The following is a 15,011-nucleotide window of genomic DNA, read 5'->3' on the forward strand; positions in this document are numbered from 1 at the left end:
CCTTTTGTTTTAATCTGGTTTCTCGCTTTTCGAAAGCTTAGAGTTGAAAGTTTAAAATAGTTGCATTTAACCGCTTTGACCAGGGGTCCCCAAACTAAGGCTCAGGGGGTCGGATGTGGCCCAACCGCCTTCTAAATCTGGCCCACGGACGGTCCGGGAATCAGCATGTTTTTACATGAGTAGAATGTGTCCTTTTATTTAAAATGCACCTCTGGGTTATTTGTGGGGCCTGCCTGATGTTTTTCATGAGTAGAATGTGTCCTTTTATTTAAAATGCATCTCTGGGTTATTTGTGGGGCATAGAAATTCATTCTTTTTCCCCCTCCAAAATATAGTCCGGCCCCCCACAAGGTCTGAGGGACAGTGGACCTGCTGAAAAAGTTTGCTGACCCCTGGCTTTGACTGACCATTTTATTGCTCTATTCTTTTTGCAAACCGCTCTAAAGTATTTTTTTAATAAAAATAAATAAATTGTGATACACACACACACACACACACACACACACACACACACACATTTTGTCAAATAAATAAGCAAGCACACTATGCAGCTGAGCCCCAGGTACTAATAGGCGTTTGCCCTGTGCTGTTTTCTTTCCCTACTTTTGCAGGATCCAAAGGTCATGGCCACCAGCGTGTTTAACAAGACCCCAAACACTTTTTAATTCATAGTTTTTGTTTGATTTAAACTCCCCCCCCAAAGAATCATGAGCAAGGACATTTAGTGAAATAGACCACATACAAGGTGGAAGAGGCACAGTGCCAGGTAATACTGTGGGAGGGTCACTTCTGATTCAGGGGCCGCTTATGCAGAAAGGCCCTGCAAGGAGTCCAGGCGGCAGGTATCTTCTGAGCATTGTACCACCAGAGGCGGTGGTTTGTGGGTGTGAATCACACACTCTTCTCCTGCCCAGGTGACCGACCGCGCTGTGGCAGAGCTCCAGAGTCTCCTTGCTGTGTTGGACGGCCACTTGAAGCTGCGGACATACCTGGTGGGCGAAGCTGTGACATTGGCCGACGTGACAGTTGCGTCTTCTCTGTTGCTGCCGTATAAATATGTGAGTCCTTCTACCCTCTGCTCCAATGGGGCATCAGTAGGATTATTTTGCAGCAGTTTCTACTCTGCTTTTTGGGGGGCAGGGAATCAGTATCTCTGCAGATGTTCTGCCTTAACACTGTTGTTGAGTCCGTAACCTTCTTCTCACCTGTATTCATAATGGTATATTTCGCTCTCGTGTTCCTCTCCTCCTCATCTCCAAATGATTCTTTCCCCCCTCTTCCCATCCTGACGTTTCCTCTAGGTCCTCGACCAAGCTCTCCGCACTTCATACGCCAACGTCACCCGGTGGTTCCTGACCTGCATCAATCAGCCAGAATTCCAGTTTATCTTGGGTCCAATGAAGCTGTGTGACCAAACACCTATAGTGGGGACCCTGAAATCAGATCTCAGAGGTAAGGTGCTGCTACCGTTGTCCTTGTTCCCAGATCCTTGTGAATTTGCTGAGGGCAAAGAAACCTCAAGGAAGAACAGAGCTACAGTCTGTATTGCTTGGGAGAACAGAATGTTATTATTGTGGTGACAATTTAATGTCGAATTGGGTAGGCTTCTGGTCTGACCTAGCAAGGCTTTTCTGTTCGTGTCGCCCTCAATCTGAATAGGTGGGCCGCTCAGTCAAGGATCCTCTGCTGATTTAGTAATCATCAGTGCTTAAAAAAGAAAAATAAGGTGTTGGTACTTACTATGAAGTTGTTACAGTAAGTGCCACACTTTTAACATTGGAGGGGGAAAGGTGCCGGTACTTTGTGTTAGGATTCTTGCTCCGTGTTTGCAGTCATGGGATTGTTTTGTCACATGACGGTGTATGTTTTGGTTCCACATAGTGGGGAGTGATGGAGACAGGATGTTTGGTATCACTGTGTTCCGTGATGTAGGACTATTGTCCTTAGTTTCTCTCTCTCTTTGCTGTCTGATGAGAAAGAGGAAGGAGCTAAGTCAGAATGCTCCGAGTGTATGATATGTAAATAAAAGCAGATTAGCCAAAATGCTGTGCTACTGTGTTCTGTTAAGCAAACTGCTAACACTCTGCAGGTTCCTAAGTGTGCTGATGCTCCTTGGTATCAGTCACTGTGGTGTTCGGGCTGGAGAAAGCTTTTGAAGCTCCCGAACGGCCGACCAGGAGAGAGAGAACATGCCAGTCGGGCATGTGTCTCTGCCAGGGTCCTACACACGAGTAGACGATCCTAACACTTTGTACCCTTTAGTATCCCCAGAAAAAAGCACTGATGGTGATGGTGATGATGAAATAATAATATTATATTTCTTATACCCTGCCCATTTGACTGGATTTCTCCAGCCACTCTATGCGGCTTCCAACATTAAAAGCTTCCTCAAACAGGGCTGCCTTCAGATGCATAACAAATTACAGGTGAAACTCGGAAAATTAGAATACCGTCGAAAAGTGCATTTATTTCAGTAGTGCAACTTACTATTTTTTCTTTTTCTTTTAATTTTTACAAATGCTTTCTTTTGGAAATTCCGCAGTAATAAAACAAATAGTTACCACAATACAAAAATAAACAAAAATAAGCATCGCTATAACTTTTCATTAATTACATTCCATTTATAATTGACCCGCCTAATGACAGATAATTACAATTACAACAAATAAAGGCTTGGCATATCTTGCTTTGCATGTCATGCATCTATCTCATATATTGGTTTCACCTTTTAAGTTGCATTACTGAAATAGATGCACTTTTTGACTATATTCTAATTTTCCGAGTTTCACCTGTATATAGTTGTTTTAACATCTGATCGGAGGGCGTTCCACAGGGAGAGTGCCACTACCGGGAAGGCCCTCTGCCTGGTTCCCTCTAACTTCACTTTTCACAGTGAGGGAACCACCAGAAGGCCCTCGGAGGAGGACCTCAGTGTCTGGGCTGGACGATGGGGGTGGAGAGGCTCCTTCAGGTATACAGTATAGGAGTTTAATGGTTAGCACCAACACTTTGAATTGTGCTCGGAAACATGTGTTGTTCATAGAGGCACAGACTTTTTGGCAGCGGTGGGGAGATGTGGGTCTAGTGCAGGAGTGGCGAACCAGCAGCCCTCCCAACTATTGATCTGGGCCACAATTCCCACCATCCTTGACCGTTGGCTGTGGAGCGCTGCAAGTTCCCTATCCCATTCTGGAGGGCAGGTGGCAATTAAGCAAGATATATTAACAATGTGGCGCTGTGGATTAAACCACAGAGCCTAGGGCTTGCCGATCAGAAGGTCGGTGGTTCGAATCCCCGTGACGGGGTGAGCTCCCGTTCCTCTGTCCCAGCTCCTGCCAACCTAGCAGTTCGAAAGCACGTCAAAGTGCAAGTAGATAAATAGGTACCGCTCCGAGTGGGAAGGTAAACGGTGTTTCCGTGCGCTGCTCTGGTTCCCCAGAAGCGGCTTAGTCATGCTGGCCACATGACCCGGAAGCTGTTTGTGGACAAATGCCGGCTCCCTCGGGCTATAGAGCGAGATGAGCGCCATAACCCCAGAGTTGTCCGCGACTGGACCTAACGGTCAGGGGTACCTTTACCTTTATTAACAAGTCTGCTGCATGTTGGTTTGTGTCCTTCCCCCCTTAAGAATTTAAGGCAGAGCTTTCGGAGCCCAAGGAGCTCACAGAGCCGCCCAAAAGCGCATCCCAGCTAAAGAAAGAAGCCAAAAAGAAAGAAAAACTGGAGAAGTTTCAGCAGAAGAAGGAAAAAAGCCAGCAGCAGCAGCAACAACAACAACAACAACAACAGGGGGAGGTAAGAGTGAGGAAAGATTTAAATATCCCAGAAAAGAAGGAAATAGGATCTGCGTGTGAGACAGAGATATTTTCCAGTGCTATCTATTCCAAAACAAAAAAAGCTCCCTGCATGTGGAATGCTAGCGTGTTGGGGACTGAGGGATTCTGGTCTTGCCAAGATTTGAGCAGATTTGGGAGGTGCTTGGGGGAAGGAGGGGGAAGGGAAGTTCCCCGACACTTGCACATGCAATGTTTTGGTTACATGCCACCCAATGTTTGCTTAATTATTTGATTATTGACTGGGTTTTCTTACCTGCCCTGTCACTGTTAGGTCCCAGGGCAGGTGGAATCAATATAAAATGTCATTTCAAACAATTTTCAGTCAGAAGAGTAGAGTGGGTTCTTAAAAAATACACCTCAGGTCTATGTGTATGTGTATATATACATGTGTGTCTCGCTAATAATAAATGAATAAAATTTATTTTAAACCTTGCCTTTTCCCAATAATAATTTTTAAAATTTTATCATCGGGAAAAGGTAAGGTTTGAAAAAATTGCACGCTGAACTTGCCTGAATTCAGGAAAATAGTGAAGAGCTCGGGGCAGGGGGGCGATAATAGTGTTTGGGCCCTGTTTCCACCTTCCTGCCCCCATCCCGATTCTTTGCAGAAGAAGCCAAAAGTGGAGAAGAAAGAGAAGAAGGATCTAGGGGTCATAACCTACAACATCCCAACTCCCCCAGGAGAGAAAAAAGGTAATGTAAGTGGGGTGGGGGTGGGAGGGAGCTGGGCAGGGCTGGAGGTCTCTGCCCCACACTGTGTTCAGGCATCCGACATGCCAACTGTGAAGTCCGTTACCCAAGTGGGGGTCGAAATGTAATAATAATAATATTTTTATTGATTTTTTTTATTGATTTAAGATTTTCTTGATTTACAGAAATATATGCAATGTCTCTCATAACGTTTTTACAAATTGGTTCCATTTGTTGAGACATTGGGAAGAAAGAGGGGGATAGCAGTAGATGGGGTGAGATGGGGGGGGTGTCAGGTGACGATGTTTCTATTTTACTTAATATATGTGGGGTTTTGCGTCACCGTCACTTGTGCAGGTTCTCTGTTGTTCCCTTGTGTTCCTTTGGTGGCGAGAGAGGTTGGGGTCGGCCTAGGGTGTGGTTGTTCATTTGTGGTTGGTTGTGGTGTTCTTTTTTTTCCGTGTGTGAGTGGGGTGGCTGAGTGGGTGTTTTGGATCAGGTTAGCCATATTGATTTGTATGCTGTCGGTGGATTTTTGTCATTGTCTTGTTGGGCCGTGTGTGTGATAAAGGGGAGCCATACCGGGGTGACGTCGTCGTCTTCTATTTGTCCCCGTGTCAGTTTCAGCTTATTGGTTAATATTTATTTATTTCCCGCCCGCTCTGGGCGGCTTCCAACGGAACATTAAAATACAATAATGTAGCCCAAGAAGCAGCGCCCAAACACAGCAGGAAGCTATTAGGAAGCCTCAATGTCTCTCTTCTCCCAGATGTGAAGAGTCCGATGCCTGACTCCTACAGCCCCCAGTACGTAGAAGCCGCCTGGTACCAGTGGTGGGAGAGCCAGGGCTTTTTCAAGCCAGAGTATGGGGTGAGTTTGAGCCTGGGGTGACTGTGGGGCGGGATTCTCTCAACACCTCCCCCCCCATCGGGAAGGTTACATGGCCAGCCCAAGACTTTTTGGTGCCTGAAGCCAAGAACCAAATGGTCGACGCGCACACCCCTCAGCCAGGGAAGAAGGGGCGAGTGAAGATTACACCACGGGTGAGCAGGGGTGGATAAAGATCTACGTTGGGATCTGCTGCCCCTGGGGGCCTTGCTGCCTGAGGCGGTCGTTTCGCCTCGCCTCATGGTTGGGCCGGCTCTGTGGCTGATTCCCAGAGGGCTTCCTGCCTCACGACAATTGCTCTCCTTTCCAGCGTCGCAGCATCTCCGAGCCAAACCCCAAAGGCCTCTTCATGATGTGTATCCCTCCGCCCAATGTCACCGGATCCCTCCATCTTGGCCACGCCCTTACCAATGCCATCCAGGACTCTCTGACCCGATGGTGAGGTTTCCTTCAGTTGCCTTGACTACAGTCTTATGTCCTACGCTAGACGTCTCTGTCAACTTGCACCCTCTGTTCCCCACCCCCTCCACCCCTTAACTGGCATTCTTTGGCCTTGCCCCAATTTTGCCCTGCCTGAGAGCTGATTCAGGTAACCCCGACTCCCAAGTGGCATGGGGCTTCGTATAGGTTGTTAACTCATACGTCTGAGAATGGGATATACAGCGCACAGAATTCAGATTCCCAAGGATCGCTGCGCTTTCGTTTGGAACAAAGCAAGCTCAAGTTCCTAACCCTCATGGTCTCAAATATAAAATGTCATTTCAAACACTTTTCAGTCAGAAGAATAGAGTGGGTATGTGTGTATGTGTGTGTGTGTGTGTGTGTGTGTGTGTGTGTGTGTGTCACTAATAATAGAAACTTGCTTGAAAGGGTGTTCAGAGCTCTGTCGTACCTTTCTCTCCCCATGGGTAACCCAAACAGAGGTTATGCAAAGGTATGCAAAGTAGTGAAGATGCTAAATACACTCGCATAATTTGTACAGGTTGAAGAATTAGGCTGTTCCTGGTATAGAGGCTTGCATTTTAGCCTCAGGAAGCTACTCTTTCGACTAGAGGAGTCCTAGGAGGGGGAATTGTCCTGGAATTCTACTCAATTGATCCAGAGTAGAGCCTCAATGTATAGTTAACAGAGTAAAAGCTGAAGCACATTGCAGGATTCCCCCAAAACAGACCAGAGGCAATTATATTTCATCCAGCAAAGCTTTACTGCTACTGAAGGCAAATGAGCATAATGGTCACAAATCTAATATATTCAGGATTGGCACTGTCCATAAGAAATCCAGTTGCAGGAGACTTAACTTAAACTTACAATACAGTGGAACCTCGGTTTACGAACACCTTGGTTTACGAATTTTCGGTTTACGAACTATCCTAACCCGGAGGTTAGTAAACTGAGGTGCCCGAGACCTACTGAGCGTCCGATGCCTTTGGGGAGGCTGGGCCTTCGCTCCAATGCCTGCTGGAGGCCCGGAGTGAAGCCCCGGCCTCCCCAAAGGCATCGGAGCGAAGGCCAAACCTCCCCGAAGACACTGGAGCGTCCGATACCTTCGGGGAGGCTGGGCCTTTGTTCCGATGCTTCCCAGAGGCTGGGGGACGCTTCCGCGACTGGGCTGCAGCATCGGAGCAAAGCGGATTAATCCGTTCTAGATGAGGAAAAACACCCCCTAAAGCAGCAGGGCCTTCGCTCCGATGCCTTCGCGGAGGCCAGGGAGCGCTCCCCGGCCTCCGCGAAGGCATCAGAGCGAAGGCCCTGCTGCTTTAGGGGGTGTTTTTCCTCGTCTAGAACGGATTAATCCGCTTTGCTCCGATGCTGCAGCCCAGTCGCTCCCCGGCCTCCGCGAAGGCATCAGAGCGAAGGTCCTGCTGCTTTAGGGGGTGTTTTTCCTCGTCTAGAACGGATTAATCAACTTTCCATTACTTTCAATGGGAAAGTTCGCTTCGGTTTATGAACACTTCGGTTTATGAACAGACTTCTGGAACCAATTGTGTTCGTAAACCACTGCAACGTATAATAGGTCTAAACCAGGCATCCCCAAACTTCGGCCCTCCAGATGTTTTGGACTACAATTCCCATCACCCCTGACCACTGGTCCTGTTAGCTAGGGATCATGGGAGTTGTAGGCCAAAACATTTGGAGGGCCGCAGTTTGGGGATGCCTGGTCTAAACATTAACACTAAGCATGCTATGTACAGAACACCACACCAGAAGGAAGAGAGATAGAAAGTGAAACCCAGGCTCCTTCTGGGCCTATATTTATAGTCAGCATGACCTTGATTGAAAGAGATAAGAGAACCAGTTTAGGCCAGCTGTAGTCAGCTTCTCTGAAGGAATAGCCCAAACATGAACCTTCTGCTTGTTTCTTTCACACAGGGAAGCTTCCAGAACCCCTTGAATTAATTAGAATAGGAAAGAGCTCTACACATCAGATCAATACTTTCTGTGCTAAGATATGCAAACTGAAAGGAATTCCCTCGTCCCGCCCGTCCACTCGCCTCTGTGGTATTCTGGAGAAAGAACCACACTTTCTGAGCATGAGTACGCCACCCTTTGAACGCTGGGGGGGGGGGAACCCCAAACAGGAGCACGGCCTTCAAGGTCGACATCGTATGTCATAGGACAGGCATGGCCAAACTCAGCCCTCCAGCTGGTTTGGGACTACAGTTCACATCATCCCTGACCACTGGTCCTGTTAGCTAGGGATGATGGGAGTTGTAGTTCCAAAACATCTGTAGGACCATGCCTGTCATAGGAGGATAGCCAACAAAATGTGTCCAGGTGTTGCTGGACTCCAACTCCCATCAGCCCTAGTTGTCAGGGGTGATGGGATTTGTAGCCTGGCAGCAGCTAGAGAACACCCCATTGGCTGTTCCTGAACTACGTCGCCTGACGAACAGCTGCTCACGACCCCCTTGTCTTCCAGGCACCGGATGAAGGGGGAGACCACCCTGTGGAACCCCGGCTGCGACCACGCCGGCATCGCCACGCAAGTGGTGGTGGAGAAGAAGCTGTGGAAGGAGCAACGGAAGACGCGGCATGACCTTGGGCGCGAGTTGTTCGTCGAGGCCGTCTGGAAATGGAAGACCGAGTGAGTTGTCGCAGGCTGGCCACGTTTTTCTGAGCGCCTTGAACCCAGTCCCTGTGCCGCGTCACGTCTTCTAGAGACACGACGACGTGCTCAGGCTGCTTTTTCCCTCTGGCTCTTTTCTTGCAGAAAAGGCGATCGGATCTATCACCAGCTGAAGAAACTGGGCGCCTCAATGGACTGGGACAGGGCCTGCTTTACGATGGACCCGGTAATAATAATTTATTATTCATACCCCACCCATCTGGCTGGGTTTCCCCAGCCACTCTGGGCGGCTCCCAACAGAATATCAAAAGCACAATGAAACATCAAACATTAAAAACGTCCCTAAACAGGGCTGCCTTCGGATGTCTTCTACAAGTCAGATAGTTGTTTATTTCCTTGACATCTGATGGGAGGGCGCCACTACCGAGAAGGCCCTCTGCCTGGTTCTCTGTAACCTCACTTCTCACAGTGAGGGAACTGCCAGAAGGCCCTTGGAGCTGGACCTCAGTGTCTGGGCTGAATGATGGGGGTGGAGACGCTTCTTCAGGTATACTGGGCTTAAAGGATAAGAGCAACCTGATGGGATTGCCTCTATTAGATTAGTTCAGGAAATGACTGGTCATGCCAATAGTCTTCTAGGACAGCAGTGAAAGACTTTAGACCAGGCACCCCCAAACTTCAGCCCTCCAGATGTTTTGGGCTACAATTCCCATCATCCCTGACCACTGGTCCACTTAGCTAGGGATCATGGGAGTTGTAAGCCAAAACATCTGGAGGGCCACAGTTTGTGGATGCCTGCTTTAGACTTAGGGGAGCCACTTAGGGTTGTGTTCCCCCCCCCCACAATGTTGTTTTTTAACTAAACCCCAAGATCCACCAACTGGATTTTGCGGTTATATTTCGGAGTCGAACGGACTGCGATTTTGTTGGCGTCCCACAAGAGGTGGAAGGGGCTGAACCGAACTTCTCCCTTGCTTTGCCCACAGAAACTCTCCAACAGCGTCCAGGAGGCTTTTATCCGGCTGCACGAGGAAGGCGTCATCTACCGGAGCACGCGCCTCGTGAACTGGTCGTGCGCCCTCAACTCGGCCATCTCCGACATAGAGGTGACGGGGTCGGGAGAGGCTGGGCAAATGGGATGCTGCCGCCCCAACTTCACTTTGCCTTAGTTTAGCTCCTTGGTCAGCTCCTACTTTCAAGCTGCCCAGGTGTGGCCCTGAATGTCAGCTCCCTCTTCCTCAGCCTTAGCGTTGCCTTTGTGGCCAGAGTGACACCATACATTTGAAGACTATGATACCACTTTAGATAGCCCTGGCTTTCCCGCAAAGGATTCTGGGTGGGAGCTGCAGTTCGTTACAATTGCTGAGTGTTGTTAGAAGAGCCTCGTTTCCCCTCACAAGGGCTTCAGTTCCTAGAGTGGCCTAACAATCGATCCTTCCTCACAGGGAATTCTGGGAAGAATTGCAGCTGTGTGAGGGGAAACCGCTCCCAGAATTCTTTGGGGGAAGCCGTGGCTGTTTATAGCGGCATCACAGCGCTTTGAACGTACAGTGTGAATGCGGCCTTTGTTGAGCTCACCAGGGAGGGAAGAGGAAGACAAGATGGCTCTGACTCTACCTACTGTTTGCCCCCTTTCTACCGTACCACCCCCAATGGGCACCAGCCCCCTCTGGGTGGGAGAGATAGGGCCAGCTATTGCCCCTGTGCTAGGCCCAGTGAGAAGAGGGTGACACACCTTGGGAACCTTCCTCTTCCCAGGTGGACAAGAAGGAACTTACGGGCCGGACGCTCTTACCTGTCCCCGGCTACGAGAACAAGGTTGAGTTCGGGGTGCTGGTCTTCTTTGCGTACAAGATCGAAGGTTCCGGTGAGTCAGGAGACCTGGTGGGCAGTTGGGTTGGGTTCAGGACCTGACGCCCTTTCTTTTTTTCCTCTGACTCTTGGTTGCTCTGTTGTGGGACCAGCGTTTCTCAGAGAGGAGCACTGATCTGCCATTTTCCTTCCTTCCTTCCTTCCTTCCTTCCTTCCTTCCTTCCTTCCTTCCTTCCTTCCTTCCTTCCTTCCTTCCTTCCTTCCTTCCTTCCTTCCTTCCTCTCTTCCCTAGATGAAGAAGTGGTGGTGGCCACGACCCGTATTGAGACCATGCTGGGGGACACAGCCGTGGCTGTCCACCCCAAGGATCCCCGGTACAAAGTAAGTAACCATGAGGGCCGTTGGCAGAGAGCGACTGAAATTAAAACAGAGTCTGGAGAGCAAAAGGAACAAATAAGACTTTACAAAGGGGACGAGGAGAAATAAACAGGGAGGCTTATCTTTCTTGTTGGGGAAGAAACGCCATCAGGACAACTTTTCCCTCCCAACTCCACCCATTGTCAAATCTCAATAAGTTTTCCTTGCTGTCATTTAACTCCTTAGGCACCTGCTGCCATCCAGCCCAATAATAGGATGGATGATTGCTGGCTGAATGATCCCTGCTGCGGCAGTTCCTAGTGAAGGACAAATGAACACCTGTAGTGTTCTAGGTTAGATTTATTTGAAAGGGTTACTGGAAGCATAGGGTTAGTACCAGAGTTAAGGTGCTTTTTCTCAACTGTGCCTGGTGCCTTCTCTGTATTTGCCCAAGCTGCTTAAAAGCTCCCTCCGCTTTTTCTTTTTGGAATAAATGAAGAGCAAGTAATCCCGCTTCGCTCAATGGAATATGGCACCTTGGTTAGCGGCGAATGTTGTAACAGGATGAGAGGGCAGTTCGAACACAGCCGGTGTGGGCAACCTTTGACCCTCCAGGTGTTGCTGAATTCCAGCTCCCATCAGCCCTGTCAAACGTGACACTAATGGCCAGGGATGATGGGAGTTGTAGTTCAGGAAGATCTGGAGGGCCACAGGCTCCCCCACACTTGAAAATATAGGATATTTTGCCATAGGAAGAGTGTTACAGGAATGGAGAGCTGAGTTGGTTGGGCTGCAAATGCGTGGAGTGGATCTTCTCTGAAGGACTGGATGCGGGCAGTAGATTCTACTTCAGATTACCTTTTTATTTGGGTGATCTGGGAATACTTCAGCTAAACTTTTCTCTCCTCTCTCTCCAATTGTCTCCCAGCACCTGCACGGCCGGAGAGTCCTCCATCCCTTCACTGCTAAGTGCTTGCCTATAGTTTGCGACGACTTTGTAGACATGGAGTTTGGAACTGGTATGTCTTGTGTGTGTGTGTGTGTGTATTTTTATATATATATATATATATATATATATATATATATATATATTCATTTAAACAACCTTAAAATATCAGTGACATCCCTTCTTCTCTTCTTCTCTTTCCATGGTTCATTTTCCAAAAGTTAAATCACTGCATTCTTATATATATATATAAATGTAAACTGGGTATGTTCCTTTCCCTCCAATGTTCAACAAAACCACTTGACCGATTGAGGTGAAATTTTGACACAACTTCATATGCGAATGTCCGAAGGATATAGGCAAGTTTGCTAAGACGGATGGCACACCTGGACCATGTAAAAAAACCCAAACCCTGTGTGTCCATCTGGCTGCGTTTCCCCAGCCACTCTGGGCGGCTCCCAACAGAATATTAAAAATAGAATTAAACATTTAAAAATTTCCCAAAACAGGCTTCCCTAAATAAGTCAGACAGTTGTTTATTTCCTTGGCTTCTGATGGAAGGGCATTCCACAGGGCGGGCGCCACTACTGAGAAGGCCCTCTGCCTGGTTCCCTGTAACTTCGCTTCTCACAGTGAGGGAACTGCCAGAAGGTCCTTGGAGCTGGACCTCAGTGTCCGGGCAGAATGATGGGAGTGGAGACGCTCCTTCAGGTATACTGGGCCGAGGCCATTTAAGGCTTTAAAGATCAGCACCAACACTTTGAATTGTGCTCGGAAATGTACTGGGAGCCAGTGTAAATTTAAATTTAAATCCCCCCCCAGTTAGTTGTGGTTTTTCAAACGAGTGAAGGTCTTCTGTGAAAGCTCAGGCAAGCGTGCCTGAGCTCGGTGAGCCTTACTCCCAGGCACAGGAGCCTTGGTTCACAGACATTTATAACCTTTGTGTTGCTGTGGAACTCCCTCTTGAAAGACTTGTTGGTCGTGTATTAGTTTGCACACACACACACTTGCTATCTGCACTTCCAGACTGTCCTCCTTTGGGTGGTGTAAGGGGGAGGGCTTATAGGGAATAGCCCCCCCCCCCTCATCAGGTGGAGTTCCTCTCAGAGCAGTAAGTCCAGTAGCGGATCAGATTACAGGAGTCAGGAAGCAGAGAGGGAGGGACAAGGCTCTAGCAGCGTCAAAGAGTCTCAACACCGAGTAGAGAGGGAGGCAGCTGGGGAGGAAATGACGGGAGAGCAGTCAGAAGGACGGCCCTTCCCCCCCCCCAACGCCTGAACTGAACCGTAGGACACCCAAGCTCTTATGTTGGGCCCGAAACAGAAAGAAGCCATTGCGAGGTTCTGACTCAGACTAAGCAGACATGTTTTCCAGACACTTTGCACTGTAAATAGAATGCACAATAAAAAAACACCTTGAAGACAAGCAGGTGTGGAGCGTTGCTACTCAAGAGTAGCCACAAGAACCTCTGGCAGGTGGTGACTTAGAGTTTAGGGGCATACTGTTTCTGTATTTAATAGGATTTATACACTGCCTGATCAATTTTTTTTAAAAAAGTCCTCAAAGCTATTGGGGTGGGTGGGGCTGTTCCTGATGAACTTCAGCACCTCAGGGTCTGCAGCTGCACCGCTGGGTGTAACTAGAAAAGCCTCCTGGTTGGAGGCTGGGAAAAAGCAGCTGCCCGACTGCATGCCATCAGCTGCGCTTAAGAGACAGTTGGGAAGCAACCTGAACAGCCATCAGTCCGATCCAAAGGCAGGAGGGATGCTGTCCTGTTCTAATATCTCCTCCTCCTCCTGCGTCTCTCAGGTGCTGTGAAAATCACCCCGGCCCACGACCCGAATGACTACGAGGTGGGCTTGCGCCACGGGCTTGACTTCATCACCATCATGGACGACACCGGCTGCCTGGTCAACGTGCCCCCCACCTTCAAGGTATGGATGGGAGGAGCCTCTGTTGGAGGCCTCTTGAGTGTCAGTTTCTGGGAACCACGAGTGGGTCCGGGCAGCGGCGTAGCTTAGCTGCTTGGGTGACCAGTGCAGCACGCGTGTCCTGCAGCCGGGGACAGAGCAAGCTGCCCATGGCGGGGCGAGCCAAGGCAGGGTGCACTGCGTGGAGCCTCTCTGCAGGTGCAGCCTCATCCTCAGCTGTAGGGCGGCTGAGGCCATGGGCGGAAGCTGTACGCCGGCTCCCTCGGCCAGTAAAGCAAGATGAGTCCCACAACCCCAGAGTCGTCCGCGACTGGACCTAATGGTCAGGGGTCCCTTTACCTTTACCTTACTAAAATGAGGCTACATTTCAAGCTGTACAGGTGAAACTCGGAAAATTAGAATATCCTCGAAAAGTGCATTTATTTCAGTAATGCAACTCGTTATTTTTTAGTTTTCTTTTAATTTTTATAAATGCTTTCTTTTGGAAATTCCACAGCATTATAACAAATAGTTATTTTTGGTTAAGATCAAGTGTAGTGTGTGTAGTTAAAGGGTAAAGGTAAAGGGGCCCCTGACCATCAGGTCCGGTCGTGTCCGACTCTGGGGTTGCAGCGCTCATCTCGCTCTATAGGCCGAGGGAGCCGGTGTTTGTCCGCAGACAGCTTCCGGGTCATGTGGCCAGCATGACAAAGCTGCTTCTGGCAAACCAGAGCAGCACACGGAAGCCGTTTACCTTCCCGCCGGAGCGGTACCTATTTATCTACTTGCACTTTGACGTGCTTTCAAACTGCTAGGTGGGCAGGAGCTGGGACCGAGCAACGGGAGCTCACCCCGTTGCAGGGATTTGAACCGCCAACCTTCTGATCAGCAAGCCCTAGACTCTGTGGTTTAACCCACAGCGCCACCTGGGTCCCTTATAACAAATAGTTACAAAAATACAAAAATAAACAAAAATAAACATCGCTATTACATTTCATTAATTACATTCCATTTATAATTGACCTACCTAACGACAAATAATTTCAATTACAACAAATAAAGGCTTGACATATCTTGCTTTGCATGTCATGCATCTATCTCATATATTGGTTTCACCTTTTAAGTTGCATTAATGAAATAAATGCACTTTTCAACAATATTCTAATTTTCCGAGTTTCACCTGTATTTTAAGTCATATTTTAATTACAGTAACTGTTTGTTGTTTGTTGTTGTTTTCTATTACGTTTTATTGTAATTTATATTTGGTGTTAGCTGCCCTGAGCCTGGCCCTGGCTGGGGAGGGCGGGGTATAAATAAATAATAATTATGATGATGATGGTGATGTTCAATGCTTGTTGCTTAACCCCCAACACTATAACTAAAGGTAAGCAGCATGCTTCGAGCAACCTCAAAGTTTTCAGAAGTACCAAAATATGTTTAGGCAAAACATCAGCAGCCCTAAGGTAGGGGACCCCCTGCCTCCCACAAAACCCAACAACAGCCAA

General features: G+C 48.4%; 1 protein-coding gene across 4 annotated transcripts in view; it reads left to right on the plus strand.

Annotated features, from left to right (window-relative positions):
* The window catches only part of VARS1 (valyl-tRNA synthetase 1), a 36,195-nt gene that overhangs the window by 2,887 nt on the left and 18,297 nt on the right, over nt 1-15,011 (plus strand). For 3 of the 4 annotated variants that reach the window (XM_060271163.2, XM_060271164.2, XM_088662721.1), the window contains exons 3-15: nt 915-1,058; nt 1,302-1,452; nt 3,629-3,795; nt 4,445-4,529; nt 5,296-5,396; nt 5,725-5,852; nt 8,335-8,499; nt 8,626-8,707; nt 9,468-9,587; nt 10,240-10,348; nt 10,586-10,674; nt 11,579-11,669; nt 13,406-13,530. In XM_060271163.2, the coding sequence (XP_060127146.2) occupies nt 915-1,058; nt 1,302-1,452; nt 3,629-3,795; nt 4,445-4,529; nt 5,296-5,396; nt 5,725-5,852; nt 8,335-8,499; nt 8,626-8,707; nt 9,468-9,587; nt 10,240-10,348; nt 10,586-10,674; nt 11,579-11,669; nt 13,406-13,530 (1,557 nt within the window). The remainder of the gene's footprint in view (nt 1-914; nt 1,059-1,301; nt 1,453-3,628; nt 3,796-4,444; nt 4,530-5,295; nt 5,397-5,724; nt 5,853-8,334; nt 8,500-8,625; nt 8,708-9,467; nt 9,588-10,239; nt 10,349-10,585; nt 10,675-11,578; nt 11,670-13,405; nt 13,531-15,011) is intronic. The other variant, XM_088662722.1, reaches the window with a different exon arrangement.

The sequence above is a fragment of the Zootoca vivipara genome, chromosome 2 (assembly GCF_965207765.1).
Source record: "Zootoca vivipara chromosome 2, rZooViv2.hap1.1, whole genome shotgun sequence".
In the NCBI taxonomy this organism is placed as follows: Eukaryota; Metazoa; Chordata; class Lepidosauria; order Squamata; family Lacertidae; genus Zootoca; species Zootoca vivipara.